This window comes from Catharus ustulatus, chromosome 9 (genome assembly GCF_009819885.2).
Source record: "Catharus ustulatus isolate bCatUst1 chromosome 9, bCatUst1.pri.v2, whole genome shotgun sequence".
NCBI lineage: Eukaryota > Metazoa > Chordata > Aves > Passeriformes > Turdidae > Catharus > Catharus ustulatus.
In genome coordinates this window covers 19,153,805-19,172,758 of record NC_046229.1, presented here as the reverse complement: position 1 = coordinate 19,172,758, position 18,954 = coordinate 19,153,805, and the positions used below count along the sequence as shown (strand labels likewise).

The window sequence follows — 18,954 nt, the reverse complement described above, 5'->3', positions numbered from 1 at the left end:
CTAAGCACAAAAGAAAAGCGCTTTTTCCTTATTTAATTAAGGAAATTGAAAAGAAATTAATTGAACAGAATTGCAAAGGAATTCTTAATTGCAAATAAATCAACAACCACCCCCCTCACCTTCGAAACAGCATCTGCTTTATGCTTCCCTTTGTTTCAGAAATATCCATGCTGCTCTACGCAGCTGTCACCTTGTATGACTCCAAGAGAAAAGCTTTCCTTAAAGTCAGCACTGTAGTCCTGACTTCCTCTCCCTCCTTGAACTCCCTTTCAAGATGTGCATTGTTGTTAGGGAGACAGAAAGAAAGGAGTCCTCCTTAAATACTCACCAGCCAGAGCTCTCTTTGTGCTCAAGCTGAAGTAAAACTCAGAGATCCAGGGCAGTTACTACAGACTTCGTGCCCTTGCTGGTTGCTACAGCAACTTCTGTGCTTTCCTAGCACTGAACCCCCAAACGCCTGAGATGTGCGTGGGGAGCCAGCCTGCAGCAGCACCAGAGCTTCCCATCGCCTCCCTGCCTCCCCCAGATGCTCACAGTGCTCAGGGGCATTTGCTAAGGCACTGCTTGCTTCCCAGAGTTCAACTTTCAGGCCTCATTTTCCCTCCTAAACTCTTCAAAGTGGATGTTCAATGTTTCTGGTGGTTTTTAATTTTTTTTACTTTCTAGTCTTGCTTCTTAGACATTGACACTTTGTGGTTATGGGATGCTTTTGTTTTTGCTTTTGACTGCCTTTTCCATTATAACCAGGAGCTTGTATCACTGAGACTGCAACTGTTATTTCACATTCAAATACACTTATCACCCTAATTGGTAATGAGGATTCACTGCATGGAACACGAGAACTAGAGCAAGCTCTGCCTGCCCCAAACTCTGATATTCCTTTCAAAGATTTGCAAAGAAAAGTAATCACATGAGGCACAATGAGCTGTGTTTCTCTCTGCTGTTCATTAAATTAGATTGTTTATGCTGTGCTGAAAGTCAAAGACAAAAGAATGCCTTGTGATGGGCATCGTGCTGAAGCTGTTCAGGTGTGGACTGGTGTCCCCTCCAAACCAATAACCCCAGCACACTGCTGTCTTAGGAAAGATTTCCTTTACATCAAGGAGAAATACCCTCTGGGAGTTTAAATACCGTGGAGCAAACTCCTCTTTAACCAGCCCTTGTGGCCCAAGAGCTTTTGCCGAGGTGTAATTTGGCCCACCTCTGTAGTTTGAGTGTCTGGAGAGGGGTTTTTAGCTCCCTGCCAGTGGAGCAGCTGCTGTAGCCGCAGTGCAGAATCGCACCCCGACGTCTCCGCGTGCTGCAGCGCAGGGAAGGCAGACCCTGGAGCGAGAGCAATCTCGACCCCTTCCCTTCACTCCTGTGTATTCCTGCTTGCAGGCCATCCAGTTTGACCCCGCCACGCACCTGCCCACGGTCACTGACAGCTGCACGGGCTGCACCCTGTGTCTCAGCGTGTGCCCTGTCATCGACTGCATCCGCATGGTGGCCAGGACAACGCCCTACGAGCCCAGGCGAGGGCTGCCCCTGGCCCTGGGCCCTGCACACTGAGCCCTGTGTGCCCAGCCCCACTGCTCAGGCCAGCTGCGCTCTGCTTTGATGCCATTGATTTCCCTCCCAATTAGTCCTTGCAAATCTACTCCTATAAAAAAATGTAATACTGATGGCTGTTACGATGAACACCGCTTCCCAATTAGGATTTCTGCAACAATTAAGTTTTTGAAATTACAGAAAGGTGGTTGAGGGTCTCAGTTGTCCACTATTTGAAGTGTAACTTTCTCGTTACAATTAATGCTGTGATTTCAAAACTTCTCTGTAGACTCTTTAATCTCTGTGTATTTTCTGTCTGGAAATATAATTAAGAAAGCATTTTTAATGAACTACAAATCAATGTACAAGCTAACTGTTTTCAAGGAGACGGTTTTGTAATTAAACATTACATTTAGTTTTAAAAGAGTTTCTTAGAAGATGTAATTAACTACATAGCATTCAAACAAAGCGATGTGCCTTCTATTTTTCTATAGACAGAAATGAAAGGGAGTTTAAAATAGGATTTAAGAACTGGATTAATCACTTTCAACGACTACAACATATGGTAGTATATTTTTATAATCCTTTCTAATTCTTTTTCACACTAGTCACTTTATAGAATAAATTTGCTTTGCACTGACACATGCTGGACTCCTCAGATTTGTGTGTTGCAGGGGTGGTTTGATCATTACTTTCCCTCCTCAGTGAACACATCCCTGCAAACAGTGAAAATGGCTTATTAGGAAGTCCAGGTTGCGTTTCAGGACTCTGAGAAGCAACAACATTTTTTGCTCCAAGCTCATCCTCTAAATAACTTTTTAATTGTGCCAATTAATGTTGCAGAATGTACACGTTTCAGGTCAGAGATCTGACTGTGCAAACGGACTGCACACCCTGCAGGCTGCGCTTGCCAAGCACAGACACTCGGGGCAAACTGGCAAGGTGATTTCCCCCAGTGCTGTGTATAGTTATAGCAGTTTCACAGCCAAAAATAAATACAGATTCATCTGTCTTACTAAACAGTATCTCAATTTTAATCCATTTTTCACTCACAGTAGGAATTTTCTAATATGAACATATTGCTGTCTGCTTTACTACACTTTAGAATATAAAGCTTTTAGTTTCATAACAATAATAAATGATCTATCAGTTCAATTTCTTATACCATATATTGTGAGCAGCAAAACTTTGATTACAAAGATACCCTGGCTTTTGTTTCTTGATTTATGAATTGAACACTGAATTATAAATAAATGTTGAAACCAACTTGGGTTTGTTTGTGATTTTTCTTCTCTCACTTACTAAACAGATTTTCTTTGTAGAGCCCTGTCAGTTGGTGTTTCATGATCTCTAAGATTCACTCCAGGAACCATTAATGAGTTAATTCACATGTACATTATTCCATTGATTGCCTACAGTGCAGAATGTATCATGCTCTTTGCCCCTCTCTGGCACCTCTTTGTCTGCCTTTGACTTGCCTTCCTTTTGCCTTTCTTCCCCACACACACAGGGTGCACTCATTTGTAAATCTGAACATTTTCACATGTCATTTCAGTTGCTGTCCTTGCTCCACCAGCCCTGTTTTGCTGGTGCTTTGGGCTTGCTTGGCAGGCTCAAGTCCAGTGTCTTCACTAGTAGTTTTCATATTTTAATTTTCCTATTTATCATTGTGGATTTTTCAGATTCAGATGAAACAGGAACAGACAGTCATACTGCTTAGAAAATATTTGCTTGCAACTTCTTTAAAGCTCCTAGACTTGCAGTAGTTTCTTCTCTTACATGAGCTACTGTGGATTCACAGGAGGAACAAGTTGTTTTGTGAATGTTGGTGACAAAGTTTGGAGAGTGTCTGCATGTCTCTCTGCTGAAGAACTGCCTAAGAAGCAGCATGACCTTGAGTGGGGCAGAAAAAGACGTCTGAAAATAACATTTTATGTTCTTGGGCAGCAGGTGCAAGGCAAGGTAGCTGTCTTCTCCCAGGCTGTTACCATGTGCTTCCTATTCTGTGTCCTGCCTGCCCTGAGCCCTGTGGGTGAGAGGTGCTGTGTCACCTGTGGCTGAGCAGGGCAGCCTCTCCAGGTCTTCTGTTCCTGCATCCCCAGACCCAATTATCCCACTGTCCTGAAGGTATCACAGCTGGTACTGTGGTTTCTTTGAAATACAGGACAATGCCAAGAGACCTAATTTAAGTATCTAAGCACAGGTACCTGATGAATTGTAGCAGCAAAATTAGAGCTTTCCCAAGAACACTCAGTAGTCACAGGACGTTCAGTATTCCACAGTGGCTGTAAAGTAATCTTTGGAGGTTAAAGGCATTCTTTGTGAATCAAGACTCTAATCAAGACTATAATTTGTTTACTAAAGAAGGAATAATGGGTTATGCTATAGAGGCCTCTTTTTTTACTACCCATCCTCTGCCCCACTCTTGTTCTGTCAAGTCAGGTAACAGTTTCAGGAAATGCAATCCCAAATGCATTTGTTTCTGACTCTGACAGTTGGCAATAAATCTGTGTGTTGCAGGAACTCAGAGAAATAACCACATTCAGGTTTCCTGCAGGAATGTCTTAAGTCATCAGGGTAAGGGGAGCTGTAAACAGGCAGGGGAGAGAGCCACAAAGGACATATTCCTGGGGATTATATGTTTTTCACGTTGGTCTTGGGGAATCATCCCATTTAGTGTATTTAGGAGCCAAGGAAACAAATTAGAAAACTCTGGTCTAGTCTGCAAATTCTGTAGCCTGTTATTAAAAAAGAGATATGAATTTTCAAAGTGTAAGAGGTTCCAAATTAAGCTCATATATTTCAGTGATTTAGTTGCACATTTAAGGAATTATGTATTATTAAAGACATGATGGCTGACATCCTCCAACCCTAGCCCTTGCAGGTTTTAGACATGTTGTGCTATTGATTATTATTATAAAATACTGTAAACTATATTTGACAAATTAAATTGTGATAGAAGTGTCATAGCTCATCCTCTGGTAGCACATTCTTATTCATATCATATTCCTGAACAAAAATTGCTCCCCATGTTTAGGGGATGCTCTGCAGGCCAAAAATTACTTGAAAAAGCTGCCAAATGTGCTTGTGTGAATCCCAATGCACCCATACATGTTCATTGGAAAAAAGAGATATTTTGCCTCGCTAAAAGACTATCCAGGCAGTTTGGGTTTTGGCCTCTAGAATGAACTGACATAATATTTCCATGACACTGGATTGGCAACATTAACACAGGATTTTTAAAATACATAACTTCCTGATTTAAAATGGAATATTAATTTGATCTCATAGCAAAATTAAAACTAGTCTTTGCATGAATCCTTTGAGCAGGCTATGTGTCCACTGTTGAAGCCCTGCACATGTATAGTGCTCCTTGCTCAGATCCTGTACCAATTGCTAAAGAAAGCCTTTTTAGCAGCCATCCATTTGCTCAGTTCATAAAATTTGGCAGGAGCAAAATGTAAGTTATGCACGTAGAACTGCTGCTCCTCTTTGTTGTGTCCCGAAGGACACAGAGCTCTGGGAGAGGTGACCTGGCAGCCACAGAGCGGCTCGGTGTCATTTCTGCAGCCTCCCCACCTTCCAGTGCCTGCTACTGTCACCTTTGGCTCCTCCAGCTTTGTTGTCTTTAAGCCTTTTATCTCAAGGTGGCAAAAGTGACTGCTAGATTCAAGGCAAATTATCCAAACCCCAGCTGAGTGCCATCAACCTCATGCCTCATAAAACCACTCTGTTTAACACAATCCAAGACTATAGCCTTAGAAATAAAATGTTAAGCATAGATATTTCCTTTCAATAAGACCTTGCCAGTGCATTCTGTATCTGTGTTTCATTATTTATCTACTGTAACATTGGGTTGGACATGTTAAAATTTTATATTTTTCAGTGATTCCTAGTAGAAAATATTTTTTAGATAAAATATTTATTTTATTGGCAGAGGTTTCACTTACCAGGCAGCTCCACTTCTTTGATGAACTGTGGAAGATAGGTTTTCATTGGCAACATCTGGCAACCTGGCAGACGCTCTCGGCAGCTGGATTGGTAACTTCAGAGTTGCTTCTGGGTCTTTTATATAATTACTCTGCTTATGGGCCATCTGGGTTGCTTTGTTTTTGCTGTTGCCGTTTCCTTTCTTTTCTGAGAAACTAATCTTTGCAGTTGTTACTCCAGGAGATCAATTTTTAATAACTCTTCTTCAGGTTAGTCTGCTGGATCTTGTGCAAACTTCCACGCTGGTCTTGCCCAGGAGTAGAGATCCTGCTTTTATCCCTTCTTTCTCAGAGGTCTGAATCTGCCCATCATGATTTTTGCATGTGGGAGCAGATCTCATTGCTATCAAGCAGTGAAGCTGGAGGTCAGCTTGGCAAGTGAACACTTAGCACCTCTGCACAAAGAAAGCCCTAAACTATCCAAATCTTAACAGTAAACACAGGCACTCTCCCCTTTTCTAGCTTGAGCACACTGAAGTTACCACAAGGAAATGCAATTGTTCCTTTACTTTAAAAGAACTGCAAGTTATTAAGCTTTTCCATGGCACACCTGCTTGGGTGCAGCGTATGGGAATTAGCTTGCACTCAGCCCTGAGCAGAACAAAATCCTTTCTGCTGTGGCTCAGCAGCTGAACTCCGTAGCCCTTCAGTTTATCTATGCCTTGACAAATGCTAGCAAACCTCTGAACCGCTGGGGTTTCTTGTGGTGCTGTAGAAATGCCAGCCTGCCCGTGTACCCTCAAGAGGTGCAGCAAGGTTCCTCGTGCTCTGCAGGGAGCTGCCTTTGCACCTTAAGGCAGGGCTTTCTGTGCAGGGCCATGCAGCATCGCCTTCTAGAGGGGCAGGCTACACAGAACTCATCTGTCTGCACTGCACGGGCCTTTCCATATTGCCAGCCAGCACCCTAAAGGACAGCAAACAGTTCAAAGCTGTTTCTCATCTGGGTTTGAGGTACTGTGTAAGGTTCAGGAGAATCTTAATAAATGATTTTCATATAAGTTGACTAAAACAGAGGCAACTATTGATCTGCCTTGTTTTTCTGTGAGACCAAACATTTTGCTTCAGCATAGTGATATAGCTAACGTTGCTTCTCAGTGTTTCTGCCTCCAGTAGTGAGCTCTCTTTATTGCACTTCAGCAAGGTGCAAACAGTGTCAAATGCCTCCAGTCGCCAGCTCACACTCACAACTGCTGATTAGAATCACATGCCACTGACTGGAGCTAATCATGATCCTAAAGGACATTGTTCTCACCTGTTTAGTCTAGAGACTACTTACCATCACAGCTTTTACTTCTGCCTGTTGCAGACAATTTTAGGCCTCAGGACTGAAAGCTTTATATTCAATTGTTGAGAGATTTTGTTTCTCAGGAACATAACTGCCAATATCACGCAAACCAGATGGCCTGCAGATAAAAGTCACCCATGTTGCTTATGCAGGTGTACGAGGCCAAATTTTGTAAGTCTGAGTTCAACAAGGGGAGCCAGTGAATTCTGTTATAGTCTGTGAGTGTGCTGTATTGACTTTTATTTGTCCCAGGCAGAGCGAGTGAGGTGGTGTTTGATAAATCTCACTGTAACAAAAGGCAGCCAAAGGAATGGAAGTGTCCTGGGCTTGGGGAGGGGCTCCAGCCCGGTAGAAGCACTGGGGCTGGGCAGCACCCTGACCCTGCCCAGCAGCTCCTTCCCCAGGGAGCCCTGGTTGTGCAGGGGCTGCCCCAGGCTCCTCTGAAGGGCAGAGTGGGCACTCCTCTTTCCTTTGCATAGGCTTCAGTAATTGTAGTCTGTTCTCTGGCTGTTGGCAAGACCAGGGGTCACCCTGTCCACGGCTTTCATGTCAAACAAAAGCAAGCGCTGCAGGATTTCTCATTGAAGCCTTATGGAATTATTCTTTTTAATCAAAATCACAGGAAATGCAGGTGAAAAGAATATAAAGTCTATTTTCCCAAAGGTGAAATAGCTATCAGGATGATGTCTAGGCTAGTGCTGCAGTGGTTGCTCCTGCAGGCACCTGCCCCCTGACTGTAGGAGCTGCCCATTGTAACACATTTGCTGCCTCACCATCACACAGAGAGCAGTCTCCTTAAAGCATCCCACACTGCACTCTGTGCCTCCTTTTGTATTGCTGTGCATAGGTAAACCCCTTGCATAAGTTTTATGAGGTGCCAACATATTTGCTATTTTATGCTACTAGCTTATTTATTGGATTAGCTTGAGGATTTGATGCAAAAGCTGATGATATTGAAAATACACATCACTTTTATTGTGGCTAAGAAAATCAGCTTTAGAATTAGAGAGACCTTGTATCTGGCATTATGTATGGCCCTTTAGCTTTTTAGCATGGCTGTTCCTTGTTGCCATAGCAACTGAATTAACCATTTCATTAATATAATGGAATAAAACACATTTATTCATTTTTGCACTCACGGGTAATCCACATTCAGCTTTCAGCATACTTGTCAAGCTGTGCCCCTTTCACCTCAGCCCCAGATATTTCTTCAGCATTGCCAAAGGGTTTCTATTTGTATTTTTCCTTGTTAGAGAGAGAGTGAGCTGTTGGTTTTGAAGAACGTTATGGTTTTTGTAATTAAATTTACCTTCATTTCATTGGTTAGCTTCTGCTTAGCATCTCTTAAGTGGAAAAGCAGACTTCACAAGCAGCATTTGGTGCACAGAAGAGGTGTTCTTCGCATCAGAAAAGAATAAATCACTTGAAATAATGAAACCTGGTGCCTGTGATCAGCTTGTAGGCTAAATTTGGCATGAGGTGTTCTACAGTAAATACTAACAGTACTCAGCTCTGTGTGCTGCCCAAACAGTCGTGTTGCTGTTAAAAGCAGATGGAGTGCTACACTCTTTGTTTACCTTGAGTTTAATGCTTCCCAAGCCATGCCACACAACGTAAGGGTTATTGAAGTAATAATTTAATTTAAATACTCTGTCTGCCCATCAGGAGCAGGAAGCAGGGCTGCTCCCCGTGTGTGGCACAGCAGGGGCAGTGGCAGCCCTGCCCACATTGCTCTGCTCCAGTGCTGCCATTCCCAGTGCTGTGCTTACAAGCACACAACTCTGCAGAAGCCTGGGGTGAAGTGGGCTTGGCTGAGACCCCACAGCAGCCAGCAGCCAGGGGTTTGGCCAGCAGGAACCAAAACAGGCCCCTCAGTCAGCTGGAGTAACATGCTGTTGTGTCACCACAGGGGCTGTGGTGACAGAGGTGCCCTCAGCTCCAGCTTGCTGTCTGCCAGTGACAGGAGGGCCCTGGCACACACCAGAGACACCCAAACTGAGCCTGCTTTGCAGCAGGGATGGACACTGAGTACAACAGAGGCTCATGGCCATTGTTTATCTGACTGTCCTTCCAGCAGCCACCAGTGCAAAATGACACACCAAATTTCAGCCCATGGAATCTGTCATTAACAATTCCACATCTGAACTCATTACAAATGAAGTAACGTGTCTAAAGAGGCGTTCAGTTTAGGTTTGTTTTGTTTTAATGTAACTCAGAAGTTAAGAAACTAAGTTTTACTGGAAACAGAGCAGATGTGTAAATGATTTTGAGAAATGAGTTAATTAACTTTGAAGGTATAAACCCTTTCATTAAAAAGACAAGGCATAGAAGTAACAGCACAATAGCATATTGCCTGCTATAATAATGTTCATTCACTGCTGTTTGAGTGAATGTATAAATCATATGGTCTACAAGGGCTAGTAGAGTCTGTATCATTCATGTGCACTGCTTTCCCTTCCTGAATTAAATTTTAAGTGCTGCCTCCTAGGCAATTCATTGTCTAAGAAATGCCCAAAGACCCAGAAGGAGAAAGTTATGTGGCTGGCAAGGTGAAAGATCTTCCCTGGACAGAAAAAGCCTAAGCACAGAGGCTCTGTGTGCATTGCAGATTGTGCTGGTGCCATATTCACCTCATGCCTTTGTTTCTCTTGGAGTAAGGAAAGCATCCTCCAAGCTGTCTAGAAGTAATACAGGAGTAATCCATTTTATATGTTGTGATGCTGTAGGCTAAGAGTTTGGACTTCTACATGTTTTGGTGATGTTTAGCCTTTGCATCATTTGGTTTTGGGCAGTTTGTCATCTGGTGTAAGTTTAGCCAGAACATCACATCATGTAATGGTTAACAGAGAGCTTGTGTCTTCGATAACCTTGCATCCAACACCTTTTCCACCACAAAGAGGTTTATACTGGTACAAGAATTAATATAAGTTACTTTTTTACCTCTAATATTTTCTATCCTTTGCTAGAACTTGGTATGCATTAAAAATGGCAGCTGGGTGCTTTATACATTCAACAAATGGGATGGAATGGTTTGGGGGGTACCCTTAGCTGCAAGTCACTGGAATTCCTCATGTCCAACCATAAAGAAAAATGTATTTACAAACCCAGTGTGCTTTGAAGCAAGCAGGAGCCTGGCCTGGCCTTCCTCTCCCTGTTCCCCTGGCAGTGTGAGTACCTGTGTCCCTGCCGCTCTGCTGTGGTGAGGAAGCGCCGGTGGCTCCAGAGGCGCGTCAGCCCCGCAGGACTGCGAGTCACGGGCTGGAAAATCAAGGCTCAAAACTTCCCTCTCTCCCGAGGGCTGCTCCGAGGCTGTTTTGAGCTTGAGCAGAGAGCTATGCCTGTGCCAGATCGGGGGTTTCAGCCCCAGGGCAGCGGGGACTCCTGAGCTGACACCGAGTGAACACTGATGCTCTGCAAACAGCACACATGAGGAAAAACATCTGGAGATTTGTGGGACCAGGGGATGGGGAAGGGGAAGGGGAAGGGGAAGGGGAAGGGGAAGGGGAAGGGGAAGGCAAGGCCATCCCAGCTCACCTCAGTCAGAGCAGAAGCCAGGACACGACGCAGCCATCGTGTCCCGACCCGCTCGCACCACCAGCAGGAATGCCGTGTGAGACACTGACAAAGGCTGGTTACCTCCCAGGAACATGTCTGCAGCAGACATTTCCTAAAGCCTGGCTGGGGAGAGAAATGGTGTTAGAGGTTCTGATGGATGCAACCCCAGATCCGCAGCAAGAGCTGTGTGTACCTGCTGGGTTTTGGCAGCTGCATGTGGGGATGGGGGCAGGAGGTTCCAGCAGCCCCTACCAGGCATGACAACACTTACCTGCCCTCCATCACAGGACTTGCACATCTGCTCTGCTTTCAAGGACTCTGTTCGCAGGCACACAGAACATCTGTGCTCTTCTCTGCATTCAGAGAGCCACTTTGGGATATAATTCATCTGTGCTGTGTCTTTACAGGCTGACATGAGCCCTCACTGCCATCAGCACCAACCCAGCCACCTATCTGAGCAAGGTCAAGGGAGAGGAAGGGGACATTAAACCCAAATCACACAAGGCCTCTAACTGCACCAGGGTGGAGGTACTACAGTTATTTTCCTATTGGAAGGACACAGCCTCAAAACCTGCCTCCTGGGATGATGAGAATCCCTTGGGATTTCTCTGTTACAGGAGACCGAGGCAGGTGTGCTACCTTGCCCCTTAGCCCTGTCCAACAGGGCTTCATTATTTTTCAGGATTTCCATTGTTTTTATTTCAGTAAAAAATACACTGGCTTACAAGAGAATTCCTCACAATAGATTCAGAAACACATTCCTGTAGTGCAGACATGTTTTGAGGGGGTGAATACAGGCACTCATCTGCCCTTCATTGCTCTGAAGGCACCAGCTCCCTGTCTCCTCACTCTTGCACATCATGACTCCATGTCATGTCTGGAAGCTGGATGGGGAAACAAACAGAATATTGGCTGTGTTTGGAAATGGCTCCTCATGTCTCTGCCTGTCTGCTCTGAGCTGTGAGCAGAGTGTGCCAGAGCCCAAATGGGCCCTGTGGTCCAGCGTGGTGTGTATGCAAATCCTTCTCCTGGCTGGTGTGCAATAATTACCTGTGATTATTGCACAGTTCAGCTCATGAGTCAGCCTGGCACGCTCACTGCCTCTGAAACATCGTTTCACCCTGCACACCTTTCCTGACCTTGCACATCCTATTTCTTTACGGACGCCAGTGCCTTCTGTCAGCTTTACACATTCATCACACTGCTTGCTCATTACTGCACACCCCAAATCAAAATTAAGGTCACCTACAGCATTTTCAGAGCCCTGAGCTGTCTCAGGGCAGGGTATCTCAATGACTCCCTCTGCTAACCCTCAGCAAGCAGCCAGCACCACTGGCCCGAGCTGTGCTGCCTTCAAGCCAAGCCCCAGCCCTGTCTCACAGCAGGCTCTGAGCTGCTCAGCCAGCCATGCCATGGTGACATCAGTAAGCAAGTCTCACCACTTAAAGTTCTTATGACACATCCCAGATTTCTCTGACCTAGCTTTTGCACAGGGAAGCCCATGACATCAGCCAGCTGATCCTTTAAACGTGGCAGAAAACAAGGAAACTCCAGCAGCCCATCCATGAGATGGGGTTTCTCCCTCCTCTCCTCAGTAGTTCTGTCCTGGCCCGCCCCTGCACTTGAAGAGCAGCCTGGAGGCATTTAACATTGCTAACATTTAACATTGCTGGTGTGGTGTGAGCAACACACTGGTTTATTACACTGCACCTCTGGTTTGCATCATTAGTTACACATCATGCTTGCCAACAGGAATCCTGTCTAGGTGAAGGTGGGCTGGCAATGGAGGTGGGCAGGGAAGCTTGGTCACTGCTGCAGGGCACCAGGGACACAGCCCAGGGCAGCCTGCCGACAGCTACAAGGAGATCTGATTGGTGACACCACTCTGAGCAGCCTCTGTAGCATCTTCCATGGTTGCTGCAAGACATGAGGATGAACAGCACCCAGTGAGCCCAGCTTTTCGTTCCTGTTTGGTTTCTGTTGTGGAATTCAGCTTGTTTTAAGGCACAAGTCACTCCTTCGTGTTCGAGTTGTTAAATACCTGTGTTGCAAGGGGCTGCCTCACTGCTGGGAATCGAGCTGCTCTGTGACTTGCTTAGAGCCATAAATTAGGCACTGCCACTCAGGGCAGCCCCTTGGCACCCTGCAGGCAGAGTACACCCCAGCCACGTGTGGCAGGGCAGGAGCCCCACGCCTGCTGCCTCCCCACAGCAGCAGGGTGGAGACACTGGCTGGAACAGCACAGGGAGAGGATGCTCTGGGAGAAAGGGACCAGGGCACACACCAACCATTTAAGAATTTTCCTGACAGCCAGCTGAAAAGATGCAGAACTTATTTCCCAGACATAAGTGCTGTGAATTTGGTAAGAGCTTGCAAGTTTTAGTGTTTACAGATGGCTTAATTTGACAGTCATAATCATTATAGGAGCTACTAATCCAATGGGACCTAAAGACTGCCAGAAGAAAAGTATGACAATTACAACAACACCCCATTCCATGAGTGCTCATAACTTAGTACCATTACAAACACCATCAGGTGCCCTAATGCATAAGCATCAGGTGTTTGGTTAATTGCACTGCAGTTCAAGCAAGCACTAACACCAAAGCATAAATGGACAGTGAAAATCACACCTTCCTTCCCACGCAGCTCCTTGGCCACACAGCTGTCATGATATCAGGCTCAATTACCTTTAATCCATAGGAAAAATGCAACACATGAAATTTAAGGAGTAGCCACAGAGCACACAGCCAAAGAACCTGCCATGTGAAGACATATTCACAGTGTGCATTCAAAGCTTTTCATTATTCCACGTGTTCAAAACCACGTATCATCTATGTCACCAAGGGCACAGTCACAGACTGAGCTTATGACTAAGTCAAGGAAAGATGCCCAAACCAACCTGCACTGCCTGGCATTCTCTGGTGATGTGTGTGTGTCCAGTTGCAGAGAATCAGCTGATGGGCAGTACCTGCTGCCCTCTAAAAGCTCCTGGGGGTGTGCAAGACCCAAGAGGCATGAGCACAAACACACATGCACACACAAACCACCCTGTTCCTTTTTGTTTACTGTTCTCCATCTAGTACACTGGCTGCCCTGCACTGCTGGATATATTCTTTGGACCCATTTTGAAAGCAGCTTCAGAAATCCTGTAATGTCTACATTATAGGGATGTTGTATTTTCCTTTGACATAGCCCCATCATTATCTATTATTCCTGCTCTTAAAATCCCACCTGCAAGGTCTGCTGCAGAACCTCCTGCTGTCATGGGAAAGGCTGATTGCTAAGTCACTTAGTAATCTGCTGAAGGCTGGACAAAATACTGCTGCTGGGATGATGCTGGCGTGCTGGACTGGGACATTTTCAGGGGACTGTACCTGCTGGGGCAAAACTCCCCTTTGCTGAAGAAGTTTTCTCAGGTTCAAGATGGGGGGTTTTTTTTGCAGAATGAAAAATATACTCTGCACTTCTAAGTGTCATGAAAATATCCATTAAGGATGGAGGTGAGTAAAATTCAAGTTGAGGGCTTTGGATCTTCTGCCATGAAAAGCTTGTTCCTCTCTAGGTTTGGAGTGTGTTGTCTTTTAGTTTTTCCTGCTACCTTTCCTTCTCTGTACCAGGAAGAATCATAGCCCAGTTCAGGCTTGCTAGTCACATAAGAAGTTGGAGGTCTTAATATTGTCTCTGCACCAATTAATAGTTAATTGGTGATTAGAGGCAGAGGTGCAGTAGTCTCTAATGTGTATGAAATCCAGCATCTGGGTGGGCCTCCCCAGAGAGCTACAGTCAGCAAACACTCATATTTTGAAGGGAGATTAGGTCAGGACTCCTCACTCCAGCAAAGCAGGTTGCAGCAGAAAAGGCTTCGTTTCTCTTGCTTTTGCTAGAAGATGTTTCCATCAGCAAGAAGGGAAAACAACTCTTAACCACCAGACTTCAACATAACAGTGGCAGTAACAAAACAAGCTCCATTATTAAACTAACTCTTGGTAAGAGCCAGATGATTTCTACAGACAATTTTACATGCAACTGCTAGATGTAATTTGAAGAGTGAGTGCCAAATTGCCACACTAATTATTTCTGGGCTGATGTTCCCTCTGTGACATAGTGGCATTTGGAGAATGGGGACTAACCAACAAGTGAAGTGCTGAAGTGGGAGATCACTAATAGTGTTTCTGAGAAAGAGAAATATAGCAAATACCAATCTCCCTCTTCATATGCTCACTCTCAATTTGCACAGAGACAATTTAATATGCTGAACTGTTCCATGTAGCTCATCTCTATTTCTGGCAGCCTCCAAAGGCAGCGGTGCCCACCCAGCCCTGGGCAGAGGCAGGTACAGCTCAGGGGGACCCTGGCCAGGCCTCCACTGCCCTGGGGGGCACAGCTCACTTCAAGCTCTGATGTGCTGGGGGAGGGCTGGCAACAAGCTCACTTAATCTGGTCTGTGAGCAGTTTTGTGTCTGCCTCCACGCCTGCTCTCTCACCAGCAGCTTGCTCTGAGTCAGTTTTTCAAATTGGATACGTTTGCTCACTGCATAATGTGAGATGGAAAAGAAAAGCCTGCCTGGCGTACTATGAATTTTTTTTTTGCTTTCTGTTCATTTATCTGTCATAGTTTCCTTTTTTTGTTGTTGATGCAGTACTTTATCAAGTTTAAGCAGCATAATTTTAGTCTGGCACTACAGACATTGTGTTTAGTGAAAAGCAACAGGAAAAGAAAAGAGTAGGTTGGCTTCAAAGACTTCTAGGTCACATTTTCTTCTTTTTAAAGATCATTTAAATGTGTTAAAAAGATTAATTACTGAAAGTAGAATAAGCATTTCATATTTGATTGGAAAAAAATTAGCAAATTTATTTAGGTTTTGAATATCAAAAGTTGATGGATGACAGTGAGATTTGGCCAAGGAAATAAAGGGTCCAAGGAGTAGGAATGTAAATTGTGTCTGCTAAAATGCTGATCATTTGCCATTGCCTTGTGCATTACTGTAGCAGAGACCTTGGAGTGAGGGAGACATCTGAGCTATTCCCAGTGGGACAGACTGGATGGATAACACTGAGCTGGCATGAAACCACCAGCACATCAGTTCTGCATTGCAGCAGCACTACATGGACAGATTTTAAACTCATTTACACCACCATAAGACCACAGAGATCTAATGGATGGTTGAAGTGTGTGGGATGTCAGGATTGGTGACAGAATACATCCAAGCCTGTGTGAGGCCAGGTCTGCACAGTGCATGTCCAGCTCTTACCCAGCCCTCCCCAGTGGTACTGTGCCTTCAGTGGGAGCACCCCAGCTCTACCCTGAGGAGGTTTGGGCCTGCTCTCCTAAATCTCTCCTTGGGTTTATGCTTTTTGGTGCTGTTTTCTATTGGAGGCCACTCTGGAGAAGCTGTATGCAACACACTGAGAAAATAATGTGGAAATGTAGGACTGTTCCTCTGAAGCCAATGACTTTGCTGCCAGGTTGCTTTTTTTCTATTCCCTGTATATTTTTACTTAAACTCATAACTAATTTAATCCATCCCAGACAAAATCTGTTTGTTCAAGGAAGCACAAACACATGCTGTCAGGTGTCTCATTCCAGCTACATTTATTTAAGGCTGCATTAATTCCCTTCCCTGCCCCTGATAACATCCATTCCTGTGCCTCCAGCCAATTCCCCCTGGGGGCTGCAGGCCACAGCAGGTGCCCACCATCCCAGAGTGCTGCTCAGTTCCTGATCCCCTTGGGTCAGGAGGGGTCCCACATGCCCTGTGTCCCCTCCTGCTCCCCCCCAGGTAAAACCCAAACTCCACCTGTGCCCACTCATGGGCCCTGCTGCCCAGCACTGGGGCCATTGCTGACAAACCTCCCATTGCTGCCACCTCACAAAGGTTTCCAGCCTAAACACACTCAGTTTTCACCAGAGATGATCCTTTGAAGCTCATTGCATCCATTTGCATCACATTCCCACAGCAAGGTGCATTACTCACAGCCACCTGTTCCCTGCAGCAGCTTAAAAAGGAGAAGCCACCAGCTCCTGGCATGGCCCTGGCATGCTGGGACAGCCAGCACCACTTACATCCTCTCTGGTGCTACAACTGCTTCAGCTTTGCCTCAGACCAAGATGAACTCATCAGTGGTTTAGTCTGTCCAAGGCTAATCTCATTATAAGTAATCTTATTTACCACATGTATTGGCCATAAAACAATTTTACTGTTAACTCTTGCTCTCCCTACAAGCCAGCCTGACAGAAACACAACCAGATGAGTGCCTGTAGTCACCTAGCACATCTCCATTCCTAACTTTCATATCCTGACATCACATCTCACTGACAGCTCAACAACATCTTCACTTCCAGTGTGGATGCCTTTTGTGATTAAGGTTGACCCTGCTAGGCTCAGCATAGCCTCATGTGAAAGGCTCTCCACTGACATCTTAAAAATACACCTAAAACACACCTCCACCTCCCTAAGGCCTTTCCCACTGTGATCCCATGCCTGGTGCAGCAGGGATGTGAGAGGGGCTGTCCCACACTGCTGCCACCAGCCCCTTCAGTGAGATTTGCCACTCCATGGACTGCTGGTGCATCAGGCTGGTGCCTCTCCCAAGCAGAGCAGCTGTAGGGGAAGCTCCACCTTTCCACCCATGGCAGGAGCAGGACTGCTGCTCCCTGTCCTTTCTCTCCCATGATTTGTGCTCAGTTTGGGACAATCTCAGCCCAAACTCCCTGTCCCACTGCCAGCCTGTCACAGGCTGGACATGTTTGCTGATGGAAGTTTGTTGTGGTTTGACACTGGCCCAACACCAGGCTCCACCACTTCACCAAAACCAACACCCTCAGTGCTCAGTTGCTGTGGCTTTGTCCAGGTCCTTGGCCAATACCAGCAAGTATTTCATAAATATTCCACAAGACAGCCTGCTGCCTTCTGCACTGTTTCCACAGACAGCACAGTAAGGTAATTTCCATCCATAATATTTGAAAATACCTTAATTATGAATTTAGCAACTTAACTGCTTGTTAATGCAGTTTTCCCTAAATTATTTCATGGTTGAGTGAGAATTCAGTCATAAAAAGTAGTAATGAACACAGAGTGAAAGAAAGTTGAGGCCTTTGGAAGGCTGCCTTGCAGAGCAAGGGGAGGAGGGAAAGTCTGTCCTGTTTCTTTGGGATGAGGTCTGGTCTTAAGCTATAGATTTGGAATTTCTAACATCACCCATGAAGAAGTGCTTCAACCCTTCTCTTCCCACCCCAGCCTGCTCTGCTGCTGGTCCCTGAGCACTGCAGGGCTCTTGCATGCTCTCTGCAGTGGGGATCACCACCAGATTTAATGCCATGCAGGATATTACCCACTGCAGCACCAGGAGCTGGATAAACACATAATCCAGAGCACCAAAGAACCCAAAACTGAGCAATCTGTGCCATGGGGCTAATGCCCAGAGCTGGGGCAGGGGTCACTCACACTGTGCCACACACTGGTGCCACCTCACTGATGTCTGCTCCTCCCCTTGCCCTCCTTTTGCCACCTTTGGGTGTTTTGTCCAGGATTAGTCCCAAGGGTAGCAGTCCCAGCTATAACCCATCAGCTCTCCTTTGCTTCTCTAGCTGTTTGATTCGTGAGACTCACACGCACCATTTGGGTCTCACACTTCCTTCCTCAAGCCCTCCCCTCCCTGATCAGGTTACAGGCGGCATTAAAGGGCACAGAAGGAAGTGCCACACAGTGGACTGCAGTCTCTGCTCTGGGTGTGTGGGGAGGAAGGTGGTACTCACCCACAGGTCCATCCTTTAGGGCTGTTCGGTGTTGCAGTGTTTGATGCAGACCTGAACATCTCTCCAAACAGCCCAGGCAGGACATGCCCAGGGTGTAGCAGAGCCAGGGATCACATCCACAGACCAAATCCCACCTGTCCAATGCCTCTCATTCTTTAATGCACCAACAGGGACACAATTGTTTCTTGGAGTTCCTCCAGCTTTGCCAAATGCAAATATTGCAGTGCTTCAGCCCCTGAACGACATATGAAATTAAAATCAGAGAGCAGTTGAATTATTAGCCTCTATACTGAGCTACTTTTATTTTTTTTCCACAATTCTGCATATAACACAAATGGCAAGGGTGATTGGGGCAGTGATTACCACAAAAATATTTGTAGGAATTAGTGTAGGAAGTTTAGCTGTAAACCCATCCTACAGAACTTGTGGATTGAAATTTAGAAACAGTTTGACAAATGCTGTTGTTTTCAAAGAGTGGAGACGTCATTCTTTATACTCCTTTTTATGCATTTGTATGCATCAAACAGTAAGATATCCTAGTTTATATATTTTTAAGATGTCATTCTAAAGGATGATCAGAATCAAGGATGTATCTACCAGATACCTCGGGGATCAACTGTAGGATATTGAATAAATTGACAAAAAATGTTTTGGTTTGTATATAAAGGGTGAAAGGATGAGTAAACCACGATTGTTTGCCACTGTTCTAATCACCCATGCAGTGGAGACAAGGAGACAAAGGTTCAAAAGTCCCTCAAATCTATAATTTCAAGTTCTAGAGAATTCTTTGCAAGAGAAAATATAACAAGCTCTGTGAATACATCAAAAAGTTGTTTTCT

The 18,954-nt window shown here is 45.3% G+C and overlaps 1 protein-coding gene and 1 long non-coding RNA gene across 3 annotated transcripts in view; one reads left to right on the top strand and one right to left on the bottom strand.

The window, feature by feature from the left end:
- DPYD (dihydropyrimidine dehydrogenase) overlaps positions 1 to 2,800 on the top strand; it is a 341,070-nt gene extending 338,270 nt beyond the window's left edge. For both annotated transcript variants that reach the window (XM_033067795.1, XM_033067796.1), the window contains exon 23: positions 1,381 to 2,800. In XM_033067795.1, the coding sequence (XP_032923686.1) occupies positions 1,381 to 1,551 (171 nt within the window). In that variant the 3' untranslated portion in view covers positions 1,552 to 2,800. The remainder of the gene's footprint in view (positions 1 to 1,380) is intronic.
- Positions 2,801 to 5,977: 3,177 nt separating this feature from the next.
- On the bottom strand, positions 5,978 to 18,677 carry LOC117000398. The gene is made up of 3 exons (XR_004418756.1): positions 18,116 to 18,677; positions 10,339 to 12,276; positions 5,978 to 10,215 (listed from the first exon to the last, which is right to left on the bottom strand). It is a non-coding gene; the product is annotated as an uncharacterized LOC117000398 (long non-coding RNA).
- Positions 18,678 to 18,954: the final 277 nt, after the last annotated feature.